This window comes from Triticum dicoccoides, chromosome 3B (assembly GCF_002162155.2).
Source record: "Triticum dicoccoides isolate Atlit2015 ecotype Zavitan chromosome 3B, WEW_v2.0, whole genome shotgun sequence".
NCBI lineage: Eukaryota > Viridiplantae > Streptophyta > Magnoliopsida > Poales > Poaceae > Triticum > Triticum dicoccoides.
In genome coordinates, this window is record NC_041385.1 from 37,792,471 (window position 1) to 37,811,518 (window position 19,048).

At 47.6% G+C, this 19,048-nt stretch overlaps 1 protein-coding gene across 1 annotated transcript; it reads left to right on the plus strand.

Annotated features, from left to right (window-relative positions):
- The first annotated feature begins 223 nt into the window (after positions 1-223).
- Positions 224-17,403, plus strand: LOC119274569 (LEAF RUST 10 DISEASE-RESISTANCE LOCUS RECEPTOR-LIKE PROTEIN KINASE-like 2.4). The gene is made up of 4 exons (XM_037555283.1): positions 224-966; positions 15,057-15,092; positions 15,826-16,891; positions 16,985-17,403. The coding sequence occupies exons 1-4, from the start codon at positions 267-269 to the stop codon at positions 17,088-17,090; spliced, it is 1,908 nt and encodes a 635-aa protein (XP_037411180.1). The 5' UTR covers positions 224-266; the 3' UTR covers positions 17,091-17,403.
- Positions 17,404-19,048: the final 1,645 nt, after the last annotated feature.

Consider the following 19,048-nt stretch of genomic DNA (forward strand, 5'->3'; position numbering starts at 1 on the left):
GCAGTTTTCGAGGGAATTGGTAGCTTGATTTGCATCCACTCATAATTTTGTGCCAGCTCTTCCCTTGCCCCGTCAATTGGTGTACTCAGGGAATTCGTATGCATGGACGAACGCACGACCACTGCCAAGGACTCCATTGCCCCATATACGTACTACCGTTCAACGACGTTCATTCTTAGCCACAGTATCCTCTCTTACTTGTATCTCCCTACCATCCGTGCTCACCTATTCACTTTGCCCTTTTGCCTGTTGTTGCAACATAATTCATGTCTTATTCTCCAGTGCCTCCAGGCTGCTGGTTCTTAGTCTTCGTCTGGGTTTGGTGGCTGCCACTGATGCTTGCTGCGGCTGAGGAGCAGCAAAGGGACGGCTGCTTGGGCTCGGCCAAGAGGTGCGGCAACATGACTATCTCCGACCCATTCTGGCGCAGGGATACCGAGATGGAACCAGCTTGTGGTTTCTCAGATTTCGAGCTCACTTGCTATAACAACACTCCAGTTCTACGAAGCTTTATGACCTCTGGCTACGGCTTTGCAGTGATGAGTATAAATTATGAGCAACGCAGCATGCATGTCGTTGATGCGGGCAAGCTGGAATTGTTGTCCAACAACTGCCTACCGATCTGGAATACATCCGCCAAACTCGGCGACCATTTCAGGATCGCCTCCGACAACCTGAACCTCATCTTCTACAGATGCACGCAGGCCGCAGCGGCGGCTGTGATACATCGGGACAGAGAGCTGGTGCAGACGAGGATGAGGTGCGAGAACAAAAGCGAGGTGTTTGTTCGTGCAGGTGGCCATTACAACGAGATGAGCAGCTACGACATCTACGAGGGTTGTGACGCTGCCGTGATGCCTGTGCTGGGCTCGTCAGGCGAGGCAAACGCGGGCAACTACAAGCAGCTCATCAACAATGGCTTCCTTCTGACATGGAAGCGCCCTCTTTCTACACCTGCACGTGCAAGTAAGTTCACCCGTCAAATTACCTTTTAATTAAGCTTGTAGCTAATCTAGGACGAGTAGTGCCTAGTTTGCTTGCATTTCCCTAATTTAACCAAAGCAAATCAATCATGTTACTCAATTATCATGGTTGAGCTTTTTTATGGAACCTTGGTTCTCCAAAAACATATCGGAGTACGAAATGGATCTGACCATCTGCACACGAGGGCAACTTAGTCATTTCCTGATCATACGGCCCTAGCCGCCATCCCCACCATGGCGACTGTACGTCCCCCCGCCCTCGCCATGGACGGTGTGGCATCTCCTATATATCACGTCGTTGCCCACTAACAAGATTGCCTCTTGTCCTAGTGACGTTTTCCATGGCACATAGCCCACAGCCGCCCGCTCGTGATCTAACATACCCATGACCATTGGCTCTATTCACCCCCTCCGCTTGCCACCGCACCGAAGGACGTCGCCTCCACTATAGACGTCTTGTCACCGATGTCGATTCGTATAGATCTCGGCCTCATGCATGACCCACCCATCCAAGCGCGCGTGCATGCCTTGCATCTAGTTGATTTTCTGCGGTGCAGAATCCAACTTCCGGCCTGGGCAAACAAGAATAGTTTTTGAAGAACTGTTCACCAAATTAGTAATATCGAATTTATTCTTGTAAAAAGAATGATAACGAGGGTTGTTTGATGGTTCTGCCCCTGTGACCAGGGTACTCTGTGACCTTTTGAATTTTTACTGCCACAAACTAATTCTGGAGTGCCAGATGATAATGGCCACTTGACTGGTCTCATGGTTTGAGTTACTATCATGTCACGGAACTTGAAATATTGATTCTTTAAAGTAAAATGTTGAGAGTAAAATATACGACATGAATTAACATACCATGGTGTTGATGTCGGCAGATCAGACTCAGTCCTTGGGTCCATCTTTAGTCCACACTTTTTTTTGCGAGGGTAAAGGGAGTTTATTGCACAGTTATAGAGTTACAGTCAAGAGGCCACAAATCCTTGATACAAGATGGAACCGAGCCAAGCAAAACAGCCGTGGCACGCTCGGTGCGGCTATACTTAGCCAACCGATCGACAACTCTATTTTGAAGTCTACTAATCTTTTGAGGAAAAAACTCCCTATTACCTAGAAGTGCTTTGATCTCCATGACGATCTGTCCATAAGCCGAGCGAAGAAGTGCCTCATTTGTCAAGCTAGACAAAGCTTGAGAGGAGTCCGTTTGAACCACCACCGGTAAGTCAGAATGTTGTAGTGCTAGGGCCAAACCCTGCATGATCACATGTAATTCTGCTTCCAGTGGGTCGTTGCAGTAGAAGATGAATCGGTAAGCTGCCATTAGGACCTCTCCTTTGTCGTTCCGAAGCACCATACCGACGGCCGCAGAGCCATCCTCCTGCAGGAACGAGCCATCAACTGACAGAGCCACCCTACCGAGCTGCGGTGCCGGCCAGGGAGCCGTAGTGGCCCTGCCACCTTGGTCTGGGAACGACACCGCCGCGGTTGACATTTTTCCTTTAATGATCTCCTCCGTAGTGTAACCCGCAGCAATCTTTATGGACTTGTAGTAACTGTCCAAAAATTCGACGGTGGCTGGGACAGGAGGAACCTCCTTTCCTTGGATCAAGTCATTACGGAGCTGCCAAATCCGCCAAATAAACATAATCAGCATATCTTGTACGTCGGTCGAACACTTCGCCAGCAATGAAGTTAGCCATTCTTTCCCATCATGGATAAGGAGATCATCCTCCGGAAGTGGCCACCGGCGACGCATATTTGTCCAGAGCGTTCGTGCATGTGAACAAGTTATCAAGGCATGGAATGAGTCCTCCTCCTCCACCCCGCATATCTGACAGGTTCAGCGCGTCGCCAAGTGTTTGTAGGCCTTGCAACTTTGTGTTGCCATAGTTCCCGACACACATCTCCATGCATTGATCTTCATTTTTTGAGGAACCCCGGACTTCCAAATGTAGTTCCACCCCGAACGGTTCCCCTCCGGGGCAGTACTTGATGCACCATTAGCCGTGACAACATTATGATCATGTGTAGCCAACTTGTAGGCACTTCTCACCGTGAACCCACCACTTTTTTCCGGATACCAGGCCAAGAAGTCATCTCTTTGGTGAGGCAAAGTTCTGATTTTCAGGATGTGATCAACATCCATCGGCCAAAAGAACTCCCTCAGCCGAGCATGATTCCATGCACCATTGTCATCCAAAAAGTCAGAAACCCTGTTGAAGCGACAGTTTCCCTTCGGAGTGATCGGACGGAAGGAGAAAGGCCGAGGCAGCCAAGGGTCTCGCCAAGTACGAATCTTCAGGCCATTACCGACTCGCCAAATGACGCCCTTCCTGACCAACTCAAGGCCATGCAGGATTCCTTTCCACACCCCAGACCCGGAGCCCGGGAACACCGTATCCAAAAGCTGACCAGAAGGATAGTATTTTGCCTTCAGCAGACGCGCACATAGGCTATCCGCCCTATCCAGGAGCCTCAGGCCTGTTTAGCTAGCAGCGCCTGGTTAAACGCCCTCATATCCCTAAAACCCATGCCACCCATGGTTTTAGGCAATCACAGTTTATCCCAACTCATCCAGGCCATCTTCTTCTTTCCGTTCTCTACCCCCCACCAATACTGGCGTATCATCCTTGTTAGATCATCACAGACCGAAGCCGGGAGTTTGAAAACACTCATAGCATACGCTGGTATGGCCTGTGCCACTGATTTAGTAAGTATCTCCTTGTTCCCCAACGACATGTACTCCTCACTCCAATCCACAAGAACTTTCCTCAAACGCTCTTGGAGAGTCTCAAAATTTCCTTTATGCATCCTCCCCTCCGGAACCGGCAAACCCAAGTACTTGGGCTCGAACGCTTCATGGGTGATATCCAGCGTGTTTTTTACCTCTTGAACCACGTCAGGTTGACATTGGTTTGAGAAAAGAATGGAACACTTCGACGGTTTTATGAGTTGTCTAGTCGCCGTCGCAAATGTGTTCAACACCCCTTTCACTAACAATGCCTGCTGATTAGTAGCATGAAAAAATAGGAGCGAATCATCCGCAAATAAGAGGTGTGTAATCTCCGGAGCACCTCTACTTATCTTGACTCCACCAAGACCATCCTCCCTTGCAGCCTTTTCAACCAACGCAGAAAGAGCATCGGCTACAAATAAGAAGAGGAATGGAGATAGTGGATCACCTTGGCAGAGTCCCCTCTATGGAGAGAAGGACTCCAGCAGCTTCCCATTAAATTTTACCGAGTATTTCACCGATGAAACACATGCCATAACACGAGCAATCCAGAAGGGCGAGAAGGCCCATTTAGCCAAGGCCTTTTCCAAGAACAACCAATCCACCCTGTCATAGGCCTTAGAGAGATCAAGCTTGTAAGCACAAAGACCAGTTTTCCTTACCGACTGAATATGGTGGATACATTCGAATGCAATTATAGAGTTATCAGAGATCAGCCTCCCCGGGATGAAGGTGCTCTGATTTTCAGAGATGAGGTCATTTAGAATGGGCCGCAGTCTGTTGACCATGCATTTTGAGATGATCTTGTATATAACATTGCACAAGCTTATTGGCCTAAAGTCTTTCAGGTCCTTGGGGCGAGGAACCTTAGAAATTAGCACAATAGCCGTGTCATTAACTTCATCCGGCATAACCCCAGATGCAAAGAACTCGCGAAACAATTTCAGTTTTGAGTAATGCCCAATTCCGTTGAAAGAACCTAGCAAGTAGTCCATCACATCCCGGTGCTTTCAGAGGCCCGATCTGAAATAAAGCATTAGAGATCTCCTCATCTGAGTAAGGCCTGCATAATGAAACATTCATCTCCTCTGTAACTTTTGGAACAATACAGTCCAACACCACATCCGGAGATAGGGTTGGATCTTTTGTGAAGATCTCCTTGAAATAGGAGTGAGCCATTCTCTCCATATCAGATGGGACACTACACCACGTCCCATCTTGTTTCCGTAGGCGTTGTATAAGGTTCCTACGGGCCCGCCAAACCGCTCTCTGATGCAAGTATTTGGTGTTGCTCTCACCTTTCTTCAGCCAGGTGATCCGTGATCGCTGGAGCCATAGCATCTCCTCCCTGTATAGTAGCTCATCGAGCTGGTTCATTTTATCCTGGACTTCAGTATGGTTCGCTCCAGCCAGCTGCAGGTCTGCTAGTTGTGCGCGGAACCTCTCAATATCCATCAACACATTGTCGAACTGCCTTTTAGTCCTTTCCATCAAATCCTTCAGAACCTCCCGCGGGGACCTGGCCACCGATCCCTTACCACCTGTGGATTTGTGTTTATTCCATGCTTCAGCAATCACGTTAGGCAGGCCAGTATCACGTTCCCACATGATTTCATAACGCAAGGAGGCAGGCCGACGCTGCTGGTCCTGCATACCCTCCAAGTACATCAACAGAGGGCAATGATCCGAACATGAGGTGGCCAAATGAACCACCTTTGCAAACGGGAACGTATCCCACCAAGCTTCATCAGCACAAGCACGGTCCAAACGGGCCTGAACATTGCGGTCTGAATCCTGGCCATTGTTATATGTGAACGGAATCCCAGAGAAATCTAGGTCTTCAAGCTCACACATCTCCAAACGATCTCTAAAGGCCACCATCTGAGCCTCCGAGCGTTCTGTCCTTGACAAATGCTCATGTTGCCACAGAGCTTCATTAAAGTCGCCACACACCATCAACGGCTCGCACGAGTGAGCTCAAAGCCTGCAGAGGTGCTCCCACATGCGATAACGATTTCCCACCAGAGGCTCTCCATACACAAAGGTGCACCGCCAAGATGTGCCCGACCCTCCATCGACCACACTGACATCAATAAAACGATTGCAGGAATCAATCACCGTGACAAAGAGGGACTCATCCCAGAAAAGTACTAAGCCCCTACTCCTCCTGTCACTACTCACACCATGAAATCCTTTCAGACCGAGTCTCCAACGCAACTTCTCTATGTTCATAGTAGCTTGCCAAGTTTCGCACAGGAAGACAAGCTTGGTGTTATTGGCTTTTGAGAGGGCCAAAACCTCACGAACCGTTCGGTGGTCCCCTTCCTCCCGGCAGTTCCAAACTAGGGTATTCATTGCGTCCGTCGGTCTTCCTCGAGGGAAGCCGCCGATCTCTGAGTGGTCCCATGATCCTTGGTAAGCTTAACATGTTTACTGCTAGAAGAGCTGCTCGTTGGCGAGGCATTCTCTCCTAGATCCTGACCGCTGCCATCCGTAATGGCCAGAACCTCATCCTTACTTTTTGGTTTGTTCAAAGTCTCATCTCAGGCACTGTCCATATTCAATCTCTTCCTTGCATCTCTATCAATTTCGATGACTGTACCCGGGTTCTTCATCGGGCTTGTGGCTGTGTCAAGAGTCTCGGGATCCGTAGCCTTGAGGCCAGGGTCCAATGGAGCACTAGAGCTGCCATTCCTCCTTTGCGGGCGGGATTTATCTACCCTGCTGGAGTTTTGCTCAGGCCTCGGCCGGCCGGGGCCGTCGGCGTACAGCCAATCTCCAAACTTGAGACTCTGCTTATCATGAACACCGGATCCGCACTCCTTATGCTCATGTCCTATCCGACCACAAAAACTGCAAAAACGGGCCAACTTCTCATACCGCACCAAGTAAACCTGTCTCTCCTGCGCTCGAACAACGCTAAGAAACTTTGTAAGAGGCTGCTTGATGTCGTGGTTTACCCTAACCCTAATATAGTCCCCGTGGGTATTCCCGTTCAAACGCATCTCCAAGATTTCGCCATCCCATTTAAGGAGTCGCTCCACAATACCCTGTTTGCAGTAGGGATCAGGGAGTTTATGAACCTGTAACCAGATGGGCATATGATCAAAAATCACATCATCCGCTTTGGTGAAACCATCATACGAACACATCAGAACTGCCATGTTGCGGAAGAGCCAAGGGCCTTGCATCATCATCCGCTCCCAGTCGCCTAGGCAAGAAGCTTGGACAACGAATCTGTTGGGTCCGACCGGGCGAAATCTCACCCGTTGCGCCGGATTCCAAGCCGTCCTCATATCCTTCTAAAAGGCTGCCTGTGAGAAATTCTTATCGGTGTGAACCCTAGCTAGGGCTAGCCATCGAACACTCTCCTTGATTTCGGGATCCTCCTCATCAATCTCAATATCTTTAGTCCACACTTGCACTCACATTACATCGCACCATCTCCTTAGTGAAGACTTGTCCCTTGGGATCTACTGAACTATTTACTTTGTTTTAAAAAATCATCATCCACGGAATTCCGACGCTAGCCTGTATCTCACCTCCATCTGTTTGTCTTTTGATCAAAACTCATCAGGGCGCAATTGGTTGCCAGATCTGTCTCCAACTGTTCCGATGTCCCCAACAAGCTTAGATGTTGTTGCTGTTCCAAATTTCTTGCCTCTCATAAACCTGTTAAACTCACAAAAATAGACAATACTCCACTGATTGAAAACCTGAAGTACATGTAATACACCCAAAACGAGCAGACACTGACAACGCTCCGTTTTTTTAGAAAAGGGGGAGACCCCCGGCCTGTGCATCAGAACGATGGATACGGCCACACTTATTAAAAAGCAAATAAGTTAAACATAGGTCTTGAAGTCTCAAAATGAACGAACCAAAAAAGCTCACAAGGAGCAGAAGTGTAAAAGTAAAGCCACAACCGGCTGGCAAAAGAAAGATAGGAAAACTAATTGCGTATCTTATTACATGACCGCCATCCAAATCGGTTGAAAATAACCCGAGCTACCATCTCTCATCGGATAGATCCAGCAACCAAACGCTCCCTGGCGTCCGTCAGATTGAGTAGCAATCACATACGGATCAACGTTGTGGCTTAGAAGATAACCTGCAAAAAATGAGTATTTGTTGTTCTGTTAAAAACCAAATCATTTCTACAATTCCAGACTGCCCATAGTAAAGAACATACTCCTACACGAATGTGCCTCGCTGTTTCAGAATCTATCCCGTCAAGCCACGTCCCAAATAATGTGTTGATATTATTCGGAGGAGTAATATTAAAAGCTATGTGAACAGTCCGCCATAAAATTTTTGCCATCGGACAGTCTAGAAAGAGGTGTTTGATGGATTCATCCCGGTCACAAAAACTACATCTTGTAGAACCAATCCAGTTGCGTTTTGTCAAGTTGTCCTTAGTTAAAATGACTTGCTTGTGTACAAACCACATAAACACTTTAACTCTCAACGGTACTTTGACATTCCAAACATGTTTCGAACTAGGAATAGAGCTAGAGTTGATAACATCCAGATACATGGATTTAACCGTAAACTCTTCATTCCTAGTTAGCTTCCAGCACACCTGGTCTGGTCGTTGAGAGAGCTGCACATCCATCAGTCGTCTCACAAGATGGAGCCAAGCTTTCCAACGGGTTCCGGCAAGTGTTCTCCTGAATTGGATATTAAGAGGAGTGGACTGAAGTACCGTCGCAATGAAAGTGTCTCTTCGTTGAACAATGCTATAAACCGAAGGATATTGAAGCGCGAGGGGTGTTTCCCCTAGCCATGTATCCTCCCAGAATCTCGTAGAGGTATCGTTTCCGACTATAAACTTTGTCCTGTTGAAAAAGACTGATTTAACTCTCATCAGTCCGTTCCAAAAAGGCGAGTCCTTCGGCCTCACTGTCACCTGGGACAAAGTTTTGGAATGAAGGTACTTATTATGCAGAAGCTGCGGCCATGTGGCCTACATCTCTACAGACAGCTTATACATCCACTTGCTGAGAAGACATCTGTTCTTAACCTCAAGTTTTTCGATACCTAGCCCCCCTTGGTCTTTCGGTCGACAAATAATATCCCATTTAGCGAGTCTATACTTTCTCTTCAGGTCATCACTCTGCCAAAAGAAGCGGGATCGATAAAAGTCCAGTCTTTTTTGAACTCCCACTGGTACCTCGAAAAAAGACAAGAGAAACATAGGCATGCTCGTGACAATGCTCCGTGCCTCCAGTTTCTTGCTCTAAACATAACAGTGTATTCTATGGTGGAAATACGCCCACGATAAAACTGCGGAACAATGTACCAACTAGACATGGATCGAGACATTTGGATGTTGACTCTCTCTGGTTGGTATGGAGACATAAATGCGTCTACAGAACCAGTCAAACTCGTTGGCTAACAAACCAGTCAAAGTAGTTGGCTAACACCATCCAAGATCTTCGTGCTTCAATATTGTCCGTTGCAACCCTCAAAAAAAAATGTTCGTTGCAGTTTGAGCCATACGTCCACCAGCCACCCACGGATCGACCAATCCAACGGCACGATGGATCGCCCGTTGCTATACGCCCTCCTCTCCGTCCTAGCAACAACGTGCTTGGTGCTGCTACACCACACAACGACGCCAGCGTCGGCAACCATGGCGATATCGACATGTCTGAAAAGTCATGCACCCACTTGAACTGCATCCACTCATAATTCTGTCCCAGGTCTTCTCTTTACCCCGTCAATTGGGATACTCAAGGAGTTCCCATGCTAAGCCTACGCTGTCTGCCAATGGACTCCATTTCCCCATCCATATATCATTCATTCTTAGCCAGATTATTCTCTTTCATATCTCCCCACAGCCCATGCTTGATCATTGATCCAGTTTGCTCTCCTTCTGTTTGTTGCTGACACAAATTCCAAGGTTCATCATCTAATGGCTAAGGCCTGCTGTTTCTTGGTCTTCGTCACGGTGTGGTGGCGGCCACTGATGCTCGTGGCGGCCGAGTTGCAGCAGGGTGGAGACTGCTCGGACGAGAAGTGCGGCAACGTCAGCATCTCCAGCCCGTTCTGGCTCACCGACATACAGACTGGAAGATCATGCGGTGCTTTTCCCTACCAGGACTTCGATGTCTCTTGTAGTAACAACAACAGTTATCCTTCTCTACGGAGCTCTATACCTTTCAACAAGGGCTTCAAAAATCCTCAACATCTCTTACGAGCAACGCAGCTTGCATGCAGTTGATCTCGGCAAGCTGAACTTGTTGCAGGCCAGCAACAGCTGCCTTGCCCCGTTCTATAATGCCTCAGTCAAGCTCAACCGCCCGTTCAGGATCGGCCCCGTCAACCTTAACCTCATCCTGTATAACTGCACGGAGAAGGACGGAGCCGCGGCCGCAGCACGTCGGGACACAGAGTTGGCGCAGACTAGTGTGAGGTGCGGGAACGAGTGGGAGGTGCTTGCCCGCGCGGGAGTGCCTCACGACGCCACCGGGAGCTACAACAATTACGCTCTGGAGGGCTGCACCGCCATCGTGGTGCCGGTGCCGAGCTCGTCAGCCAGGGCAAACGCTTCAATGATGGGTTCCTCTTGATATGGGATTCCCCGCTTAATCCCTCTACCCTTCCACGTAAGTTCACTCGTCAAATCATCTTTTAGTTAGTTCTTAGGTGAGCTAGGGCGCAATGCCTAATTTGCTTGGATTTCCCTTATCGAACAAGGAATCAATCGAATTGCAACATGCTTGTTTTAGTTAGATATTTTACGAATCACCACTTCTCTTTGCTTTCAAGTGGTTAACTAATGCTCAACCACGATTAATTACTGCAACGCATAATTTGCATTATTTCAATAACTTTATTATGTCAAGAAAGCTGAAATACAAATTTTTAAAAGTGAAATGCAGAGCACAGAGTCCTTGGGTCGTCCATGTTGCTGCTGTCTGTAGCAGACTCAGTCCTCTAGTCCATCTTTAGTCCACGGTTGGCGGTCACATCGCACCACACCATCTCATTAGTCAAGACTTATCCCATGGGTTCTGCAGAACTAATTATTTTCTTTTGAAAAATTATCACTCGCAATTCCTTCGGACTCTGGATGTCCCCCACCTCCTTCTATTCGTCATTGCATATATATTGACAACCCAATTCTCACCAGATCTCCAACCTTTCCAGATGTACCCAACCAGCTTGTTGTTGCTCCTGTCCGTATGTTTGGCTTGCATGGCAGACATTAGACTAGGCGTGCAGGCACAAGCAGCCTGCCAACCTGAGCGATGTGGCAACCTTTTTTTTTCTTTTTTTTTCTAAAAGAGGGCCTCCCCGGCCTCTGCATCAGAACGATGCATACAGCTACCTTTATAAATAAGCATCAGAGCGATGTGGCAACCTGACAGTCAGATCCCCGTTCGGCATCATCTCGGGATCGGACGAGAACAGGTGCACCCAACTTGGGTTCCAGGTCCACTGCACCGACAGTGTCTCATACCTCGGGTACTACGAGGCTGGGTTCCGGCTCCAGATCCTCGACCTCTTCTACAGCAACGGTTCCTTGCTCGTCTCCAATGTCCGCAAGCTCGGGGACTTCAATCTCCCTGGCGAGAGGGGATGCCATGTCCCAAAGGCCAACACGCCCACCAAAATCGGTCATCCATTCTCAGTAAGCCCCTTGAATCAGAACCTCGTCGTCTACAACTGCACCAGGGCGCCGGCGGCCCGAGCGGGGCTGGTGGACACGTTGTGCCGGAACAACACGTATGTCCGCGCGGTAGGGCGTTATAACCCGTCGGGCGTGATAGACGGCAGCTATGCTTTGGAGGGATGCAACGCCACTACCATGCCGGTGCTGGGGCCGTCTGGAGAGGCGAACCCCAGCGACTACTTGGAGCTCATCAGCGATGGCTTCCTCGTGACATGGCAGCTGCCAAATTACCGCAGTGGTAAGCTTACTTGTCCTCGTCTGTCGTCAAATACATTTTAGTGAAGCAATTTGGCGCCAGGCACTAGATAAGTGCCCAGGATTAGACGCTTTGAGGCAACAGTTCTGCCCACTTAGATGATCGAAATCGCCTACCGTTAGGGTCCGAGTCCCGTATTTCAAAGAACCTGGAGCATAGTTGAAGATTTGATTAGGAATGAGAATAGGTTTAAGATGACTAGTGAGATATGGATGCATTCCTAGAAAACAAGTGAGAGATGCCAGACCTGTCACGGTCAGGCATTGCTAGTGCCAAAATGGCACCGTCGACCTATGCGGCTATGCCAATAAATATTTTAGGCAGCGACACGTGGTCCTTCCAATCTGCGCACTACACACAAGAAAATATTTGACCAATCAAGATTCTGAAGTCATCAGAAAGTAAAGATAACTACTTTGAACGTGAGACCTTCTTGCCTCTCATCTAGTTTGCCCACTTGTATGTAATACTCCGCTATTGCCATGTGCAAGAGCAAGAAGATGGATCCATTCCACTTTTCTGCAGCTGCCATGTTCTACTCAGCCAGGCTTCTGCTCACCATCCTGCACCACCACTAGCACTCAAAACAGCACGACAGCATCGACTCTCTATAGTGGTAGTGGGTATGGAGAAGTAAATGCGTCGACAGAACCAGTTAAACTTGTTGGCTAGCACCACTTGCACTATGTTCAAATCAGACTTGTTCTCCCTTGTCATCGTCCTCCAATCAATATTACATCTTCAAATCGGACTGTTGGCATGTATTCAGCCTCACTGTATTCCCTTCTTTGGTCCTTCGTTCTGCATCTCACCTCCATTTATTTATGTTGGTATCATCCACGCAATTTCTCCCTCTTCATATACCCTCCTCCTACCATGAATTATACAGTTCAGGTTTGGTTCATATCTCCTCCCGCCAAAAAATTATCTCCTCGCGCCATAGACCTGTGCCTCACCAAAAGCATTGACCCAAATTCTCCTCGTGTGTTCCCATGTGTCAGGCCATGCTGTTCCCAGGGTGGCGCCGATGCTCGCGACGGCAGACAATGGATGCGCGCAGGAGCCATGCGGCAACTTGACCATCTCCTCCCTGTTTGGGATCGTCTCACGTCCTGGGGATGCGCGCGCTTCAGTTTCCAGGTCCGCTGCAGCACCGACGGCGTCCCGTACCCCGGGTACAACGACCGCGGGTATAGCCTCCAGATCCTCGCAATCTTCTACGGCAACAATTCCCTGCATGTCTCTGACGTCAACAAGCTCAGAGATCTCGATGGTTCAAGCCACAAAGGCTGCCATGTCCCGAGGACCAACACAGTCACCAAGATAGAGCCTCCATTCTCCATGAGCACCCTCAACCGGAACCTCATCTTCTACAACTGCACCAGGGCACCGGCACCGGGGACGGCGGGGACGGCATGCCGCAATAACATGTCTGTCCGTGTGGGAGGGCGTTACAATGAGACAGGCGGGGTCGACGGCAGCTACGCTTGGGACGCCTGCAGCTCCACAGCCATGCCGGTGATGGGTTTGTCGGGCGAGGCGCATGCGAGCGACTACGAGCGGCTCATCGGCGATGTCTTCCTCCTGACATGGGATCAACCCCCTCTCTCGACATTTATTAGTAGTAAGGTCACTGAAATATTTCTTTACAGAGGGAGTACTAGCTAGGTGTCTAGGATCACATGCTTCGGCGCAGCAATTTTATTCACTAAGACGATCAAACCATCAGTTTCGTACAAGCTGGAGCATATAGTTGAAACTTGAAAACAAGATGGAGTGATAAAAGAATTTCTCAACAACAAAAATAAGTGCAGATGTGACACCTGCAGCAGTCGGTCAATGCCGGTGGAAAATCGAAACGATACTTTGACCAAAATGATTACTCAAGATTTTGTATAGTCATCCCAAAGTTCATAACTAAAGGGCAACGATACTTTGATCGTGAACTGGTGCAGCAATAACTAAGCCGCGTTAACAAGTCTTTCAACTCCTTGTTAGCTTCCAGCCACCTACTACTATTACTACTACTACTACTAGGAGATGGATCCATTTCACGTCATGCAGCTGCCATGTTCTGCTCACCCTCACCCTCCTTTCTAGCACCACCACTAGTGCCAAAAAACTGTCGTCCTGCAAGCCCACGGCGTGCGGGGACCTGCGCATCGCGTACCCCTTCTGGCTCAACGGCACACACCCGGCAGAGTGCGGCTACAGCGCTTTCCGGGTCAGGTGCATAGATGGCAGGGCCTACCTCCAGCCTACCAGATCCTCGACATCTCCTACGAAGACAACTCATTCTGGGCCATCAACCCCGACATCTCCTACTACGACATTTGTGACACCGAGCTCAACATTAATGCCTCCTCCGACCTCAGCCTCACGCCCTTCCGCATTAGCGCGACCAACCAGGAGCTATTCTTCCTCAACAACTGCACCGAGCTCCGGTCGCAGCCGCCACCACCTGCGTGGGCGCCTGCGAACTGCTCGGATGGACTCACCTTGCCGATGTCCAACTCATTCACATGGCTTGCCGGGGGGGTACAACCCCAACAACCAATGGAGTCCGGTGCCAGGGGGCTGCAAGGTGTCCATGATGCCGGTGCTGGGGTACGAGGGCGCGTCCGGGGCGGACTACGGGCGGCTGATGCAGAGCGGGTTTCTTCTGGAGTACATGGTGGGTGACTGCAAGGCGTGCGAGGAGAGCGGAGGGCTTTGCCTGATTAATAAGACCAACGATATCTTCGAGTGCCACTGCACAGACCGCGTGTCTCCGTCCAACATCTACGGTAAGCTTCGCACGTATAATAGCGACAGACCGACAGTGAGTTTGACCTGTGCAAAAACGATGCACCGGTTTAGTTCAATTTTGGCAAGATAAGTAAGTTCTTTTCTTTATTTGAAAATAAGTAAGTTCTGGTATAGAGGAGATTTACAGGAGAAGTGAACCCATCATGCATCTACACCTGCTAATTACTACACTGCGTACTAAAATGTACTACTAACTAGTGCAACCGGTCTAATTCTGTACCCTACTCTTCGGTTTTGATGCACCGTGAAAAATGTGGACTGAGATGTACCGTTCATTGCAATGTCATTGAAACAGATCCGTATAATTCACAGTTTATGCAATCTCTTATATTGGTTATCAAATCTACACAAGCCTATAATTAAAGTATATATTTTGTTAAACATGTATATTTGAGCGACATAGTTGCTCAGTTAAAAGAAAGCTCATGTTGTATTTTTCATCACTATCTTGCAATGTGTTTTTTGGTATACTTCATCGGCAGAATATTGGATATTCATATACGATGCTTATCTCTTTCTTTTGGAAAAACAACCAATGTAGTACTATTAGGTGACATTGTTTCTACTCATAATTGTTAAATTATATTCCAGGTAGCGAGAGGAGAGGGAAGAAGATTATGGTAATAGGTACGGTAATTTTTTGCCATCTTTTCATATATAACAATTTGAATATAAGCAGTTACTAATAGTGATTCTCTATGATAAAATAGGAACTTAAACATTTATCAAAAATTTATCATGTCTGTAATCGTTGAAATTGTAATAGAAAATCTGAAGAGAAGGTTGTGACTATACTCAGGCACACTGCACCCACTTATCCAACCATCTACTTGTTGCTTTTCGACCGTGCATGAACTTTACCCTTTTCCTGTTTCTCTCAAATGAAACAACATATTAATTTGAAAGTTTGCAGGTCAACAAAATAATATTACTTAACCGAAAATTCTGATTTCGTATATTTATTCGGGACCAAAAGAATACGAAATTTTTCACACATTGTAGTTCCAAGATTTTGTTGATCTGCAGAGTCTGATGTCTATATGGTTTTTCATTTGAGAGAAACAAAAAGAGAAACTTCCACGTAGTAAGTTAGTTGAGTAGCACACATCAAAGCAGTATCGGACAGCTCAGATAAGGGGTGCAGTGCGCCTGGGTTTAGAAAAATCAGTCTCAAATCTGAGACAAGCAATCTAAGTTTGTGATTAATAACAAGATTGGTCAATTTATGGCAATTAGTCTGTTGCTACTTTTGCCACCATGTACTCTTGTGGAAGGAGAAATTTAAACTACTGACGATCTGGAAATCATAGTATTATAACTTCTGTTTTACAAAAGGAAATAACATCTGCTTCCATCTCAGGTATGACATCAGCAGCTGCAACATTTCTCTTTGCATGTCTTTATGTGCTGATACGGCATAGAAAGGGGAAAAAACTATGGTTTCTCCTTTGCAAGAAGACTAGCAGCAACACTGAAAGGAATTACGAGGCCATGATAGTGTCGTATGGATCCCTAGCTCCAACAAGATACACGTACTCAGAGGTAATGAAAATTACGTCTTCTCGCAACAATCAGCTTGGGAAAGGTGGTTATGGTGTGGTTTTCAAAGGAAGACTACATGATGATCGTCTGGTGGCTGTGAAATTCTTGCATGACTGCAAAGGAAATGGGGACGAGTTTGTGAATGAGGTTATGAGCATTGGCAGGACCTCTCATGTTAATGTTGTTAGCTTATATGGGTTTTGTTTGGAGGCATCAAAACGAGCTCTTATATATGAGTACATGCCCAATGGTTCCTTGGATAAGTACATCTACTCAGAGAACCCCAAAGAAATTTTAGGATGGGAGAGGCTCTATGCGATAGCACTCAGGATTGCTCGTGGCCTCGAATACTTGCACCATAGTTGTAATACACGTATCGTCCATTTCGATATCAAGCCCCAAAATATCCTTCTAGACAAAGATTTTAACCCAAAGATTGCTGATTTTGGTCTAGCTAAATTGTGTCATACAAAGGAGAGCAATCTTTCAATGACTGGAGCTAGAGGAACAATTGGGTTCATCGCTCCAGAAGTTCACTCTCGAACCTTCGGGGTGGTTTCAACAAAGTCAGATGTTTATAGTTATGGAATGATGCTTTTGGAGATGATTGGAGGAAGGAGAAATACAAAATCAAATGTTGCAAAATCCAGCGAAAAGTATTTTCCAGACTGGATTTATGATCACTTTGTGCAAGATGATGGATTACAAGCATGTGAAGTCACAGGAGAAACTGAGGAAATCGCAAGAAAGATGACATTAATTGGCTTGTGGTGCGTACAGATATTGCCTGCATATCGTCCTACCATAACCAAAGTTCTAGAAATGTTCGAGAGAAGCTCAGATGACATGGACATGCCACCGAAGCAAAACTTCTCAGGATTGCTGTAAGATATTCTCCCATATTGTTTGTTCCTTTGTTTTTCTAGGCAACAATGCTTATGCAATAACTTGACCTACATGTGTATCTCTCATTGCAGTGAAAGCTCAGCTCACAATATGGATGTAGAAAGTTCAAGCTCTACCAGATCTGAGGAGATCAGCCTTGTGAATTCAAAAATCCTACAACAATCGCCAACTCTTTGACAGATAGGCCGTCTGAATTAAAGAACCTACATTCATTTCAACCCTGTGAGATGGTGGCCATGTACTAGAGTACATTCAGAAATTGAATAGGCGCAGTGAAATTCGGCATTGTAGTAGAACATATTCCATGTATGCATGACCTAGAGTCAAGAGCATCCGCATGAAAGCGCCCTAAGTTACAGAACACAGAAGGAATAAAATGTATTCTCATGAGTTTTGTGTTCCAACTGCTAAAAGGCATCGGAGGCAGACAGCCACCAAGAACTTCTTGACTGTAAGTTTCCCCCAAAACTGAATATTTCAGAATCCGGATGCATATGAGTCTAAACATTGTGATGTTATATGCCCATTCATAGCAAGAAGATTAAATCCTGGAAGCGGAAGGTGCATACTTACATGGTCCTCTCCGTAGATTATATCCACACAATCAAGTAGCGCCGTGCCTTTCCTTGACGCGTACGCACCTCGCCGGCGACCACCGCCCAACTCCGCGCACATACTACTCTCCCTCCGCTAGCGCGCCGATGGATTGCGCCGCTTCTCAAACAACATCGCTTCCGCGGCCCCTCGTTCGCCGCCGTAGCCGCCGCCAAGGCCGAGCGGGTCCGCAGCGGTTGGTCGGAGATCCACGCGCCATAAGACCCCGCGGCGACAGGCCAGGCTCTTCTCTGCGCCGGTCACGACGGCAGCCGCACGCTGCAGCGTGCTCCGGCAAGGGAGCGACCGCGGCGGGGAATTGGGGGCACACACACACCAGCCAGACAGTCCACGTCGGAGGTTTTGGGCTATAGGCCTTCTCGAAGATGGCAGGCTAAGTATGACCCAGGAAGCAACCAGGCCCAGTTTGTTCTCGCAGCCCAATTCTGACCTTACCTTCCCTTTTGCTCTTTTTTTTAGAAGATCGCTTTTTGATTATGCTTTTTTTAGAAGATGGCAGGCTATAGGCCTTCTCGGGCCAAGTACTAACCAAATGGCAATGTTTTGAGTGCGGTGCCGGTTGCTGGGATGGGATGAGCTATGTGTGGAGAAGCATACTGAGAGGGCTGGAGGTGTTGAAGGAGGGTATTATATGGAGAATTGGCGACGGAACCAGTGTGAGAATTTGGGATGATCCATGGATACCAAGGGGTGCAACCCGCAGACCAGTTTCACACCAAGGAGCAAATCTTCTGTCCAGAGTGTCTGAATTAATCGATCCTCATACATGCAGATGGGACAGCAGCTTGGTTGCAGATTGTTTCCACCCAGATGATGTCCAAACTATTCTAAATATCCCAATTTGTGACCAAGGGGAAGACTTTATAGCCTGGCATTTTGACAGTAAAGGGATTTTCTCCGTTAAGTCGACATATAAGATTCATGTGAAGTTGCTGAAAGAGGAGGCGACCAGGCAACAAGGAACTACTTCTGTACCTGTTGACACACATGATGGAGTCTTTCATGTGATTTGGGAGGTAAACTGCCCTCCAAGGGTTCATCATTTCTTGTGGCGGTTTGCACACAATAGTCATCCGATATATATGAATATTAACCGCAAAGGTGTGGATCTGGACACACGTTGCGCTGTGTGTGAGAAGTACTTTGAGGATGGGGGGCATCTATTTCTGAAATGCAAGCAAGTGAAGTACATATGGAGAGCCATGTTTTTGGAAGGTGTTAGGCTAATGCTTCTCAACTGTACCTCGGCCAAAGAAACGCTGTCAACCATTTTTGCTTTGCCAGCAGAGAAAAAGCTTCAGGTGGTAGCTCTCTTATGGTGTTGGTGGACAGAACGGAATAGGGGCAACCATGGGGAGAAAAGAATGGAGGTGGATAGGTTCTGTTATACTATCAATTGTCACGTTGCCGAGTGGCAGGAGTTTCTCAGCCCCAAGCCCACGGTGACAATTCCAACACAACAAGTGAACTGGCAAAAGCCCCCAAGTGACATGGTAAAAATCAATTCAGATGCTGCGTTC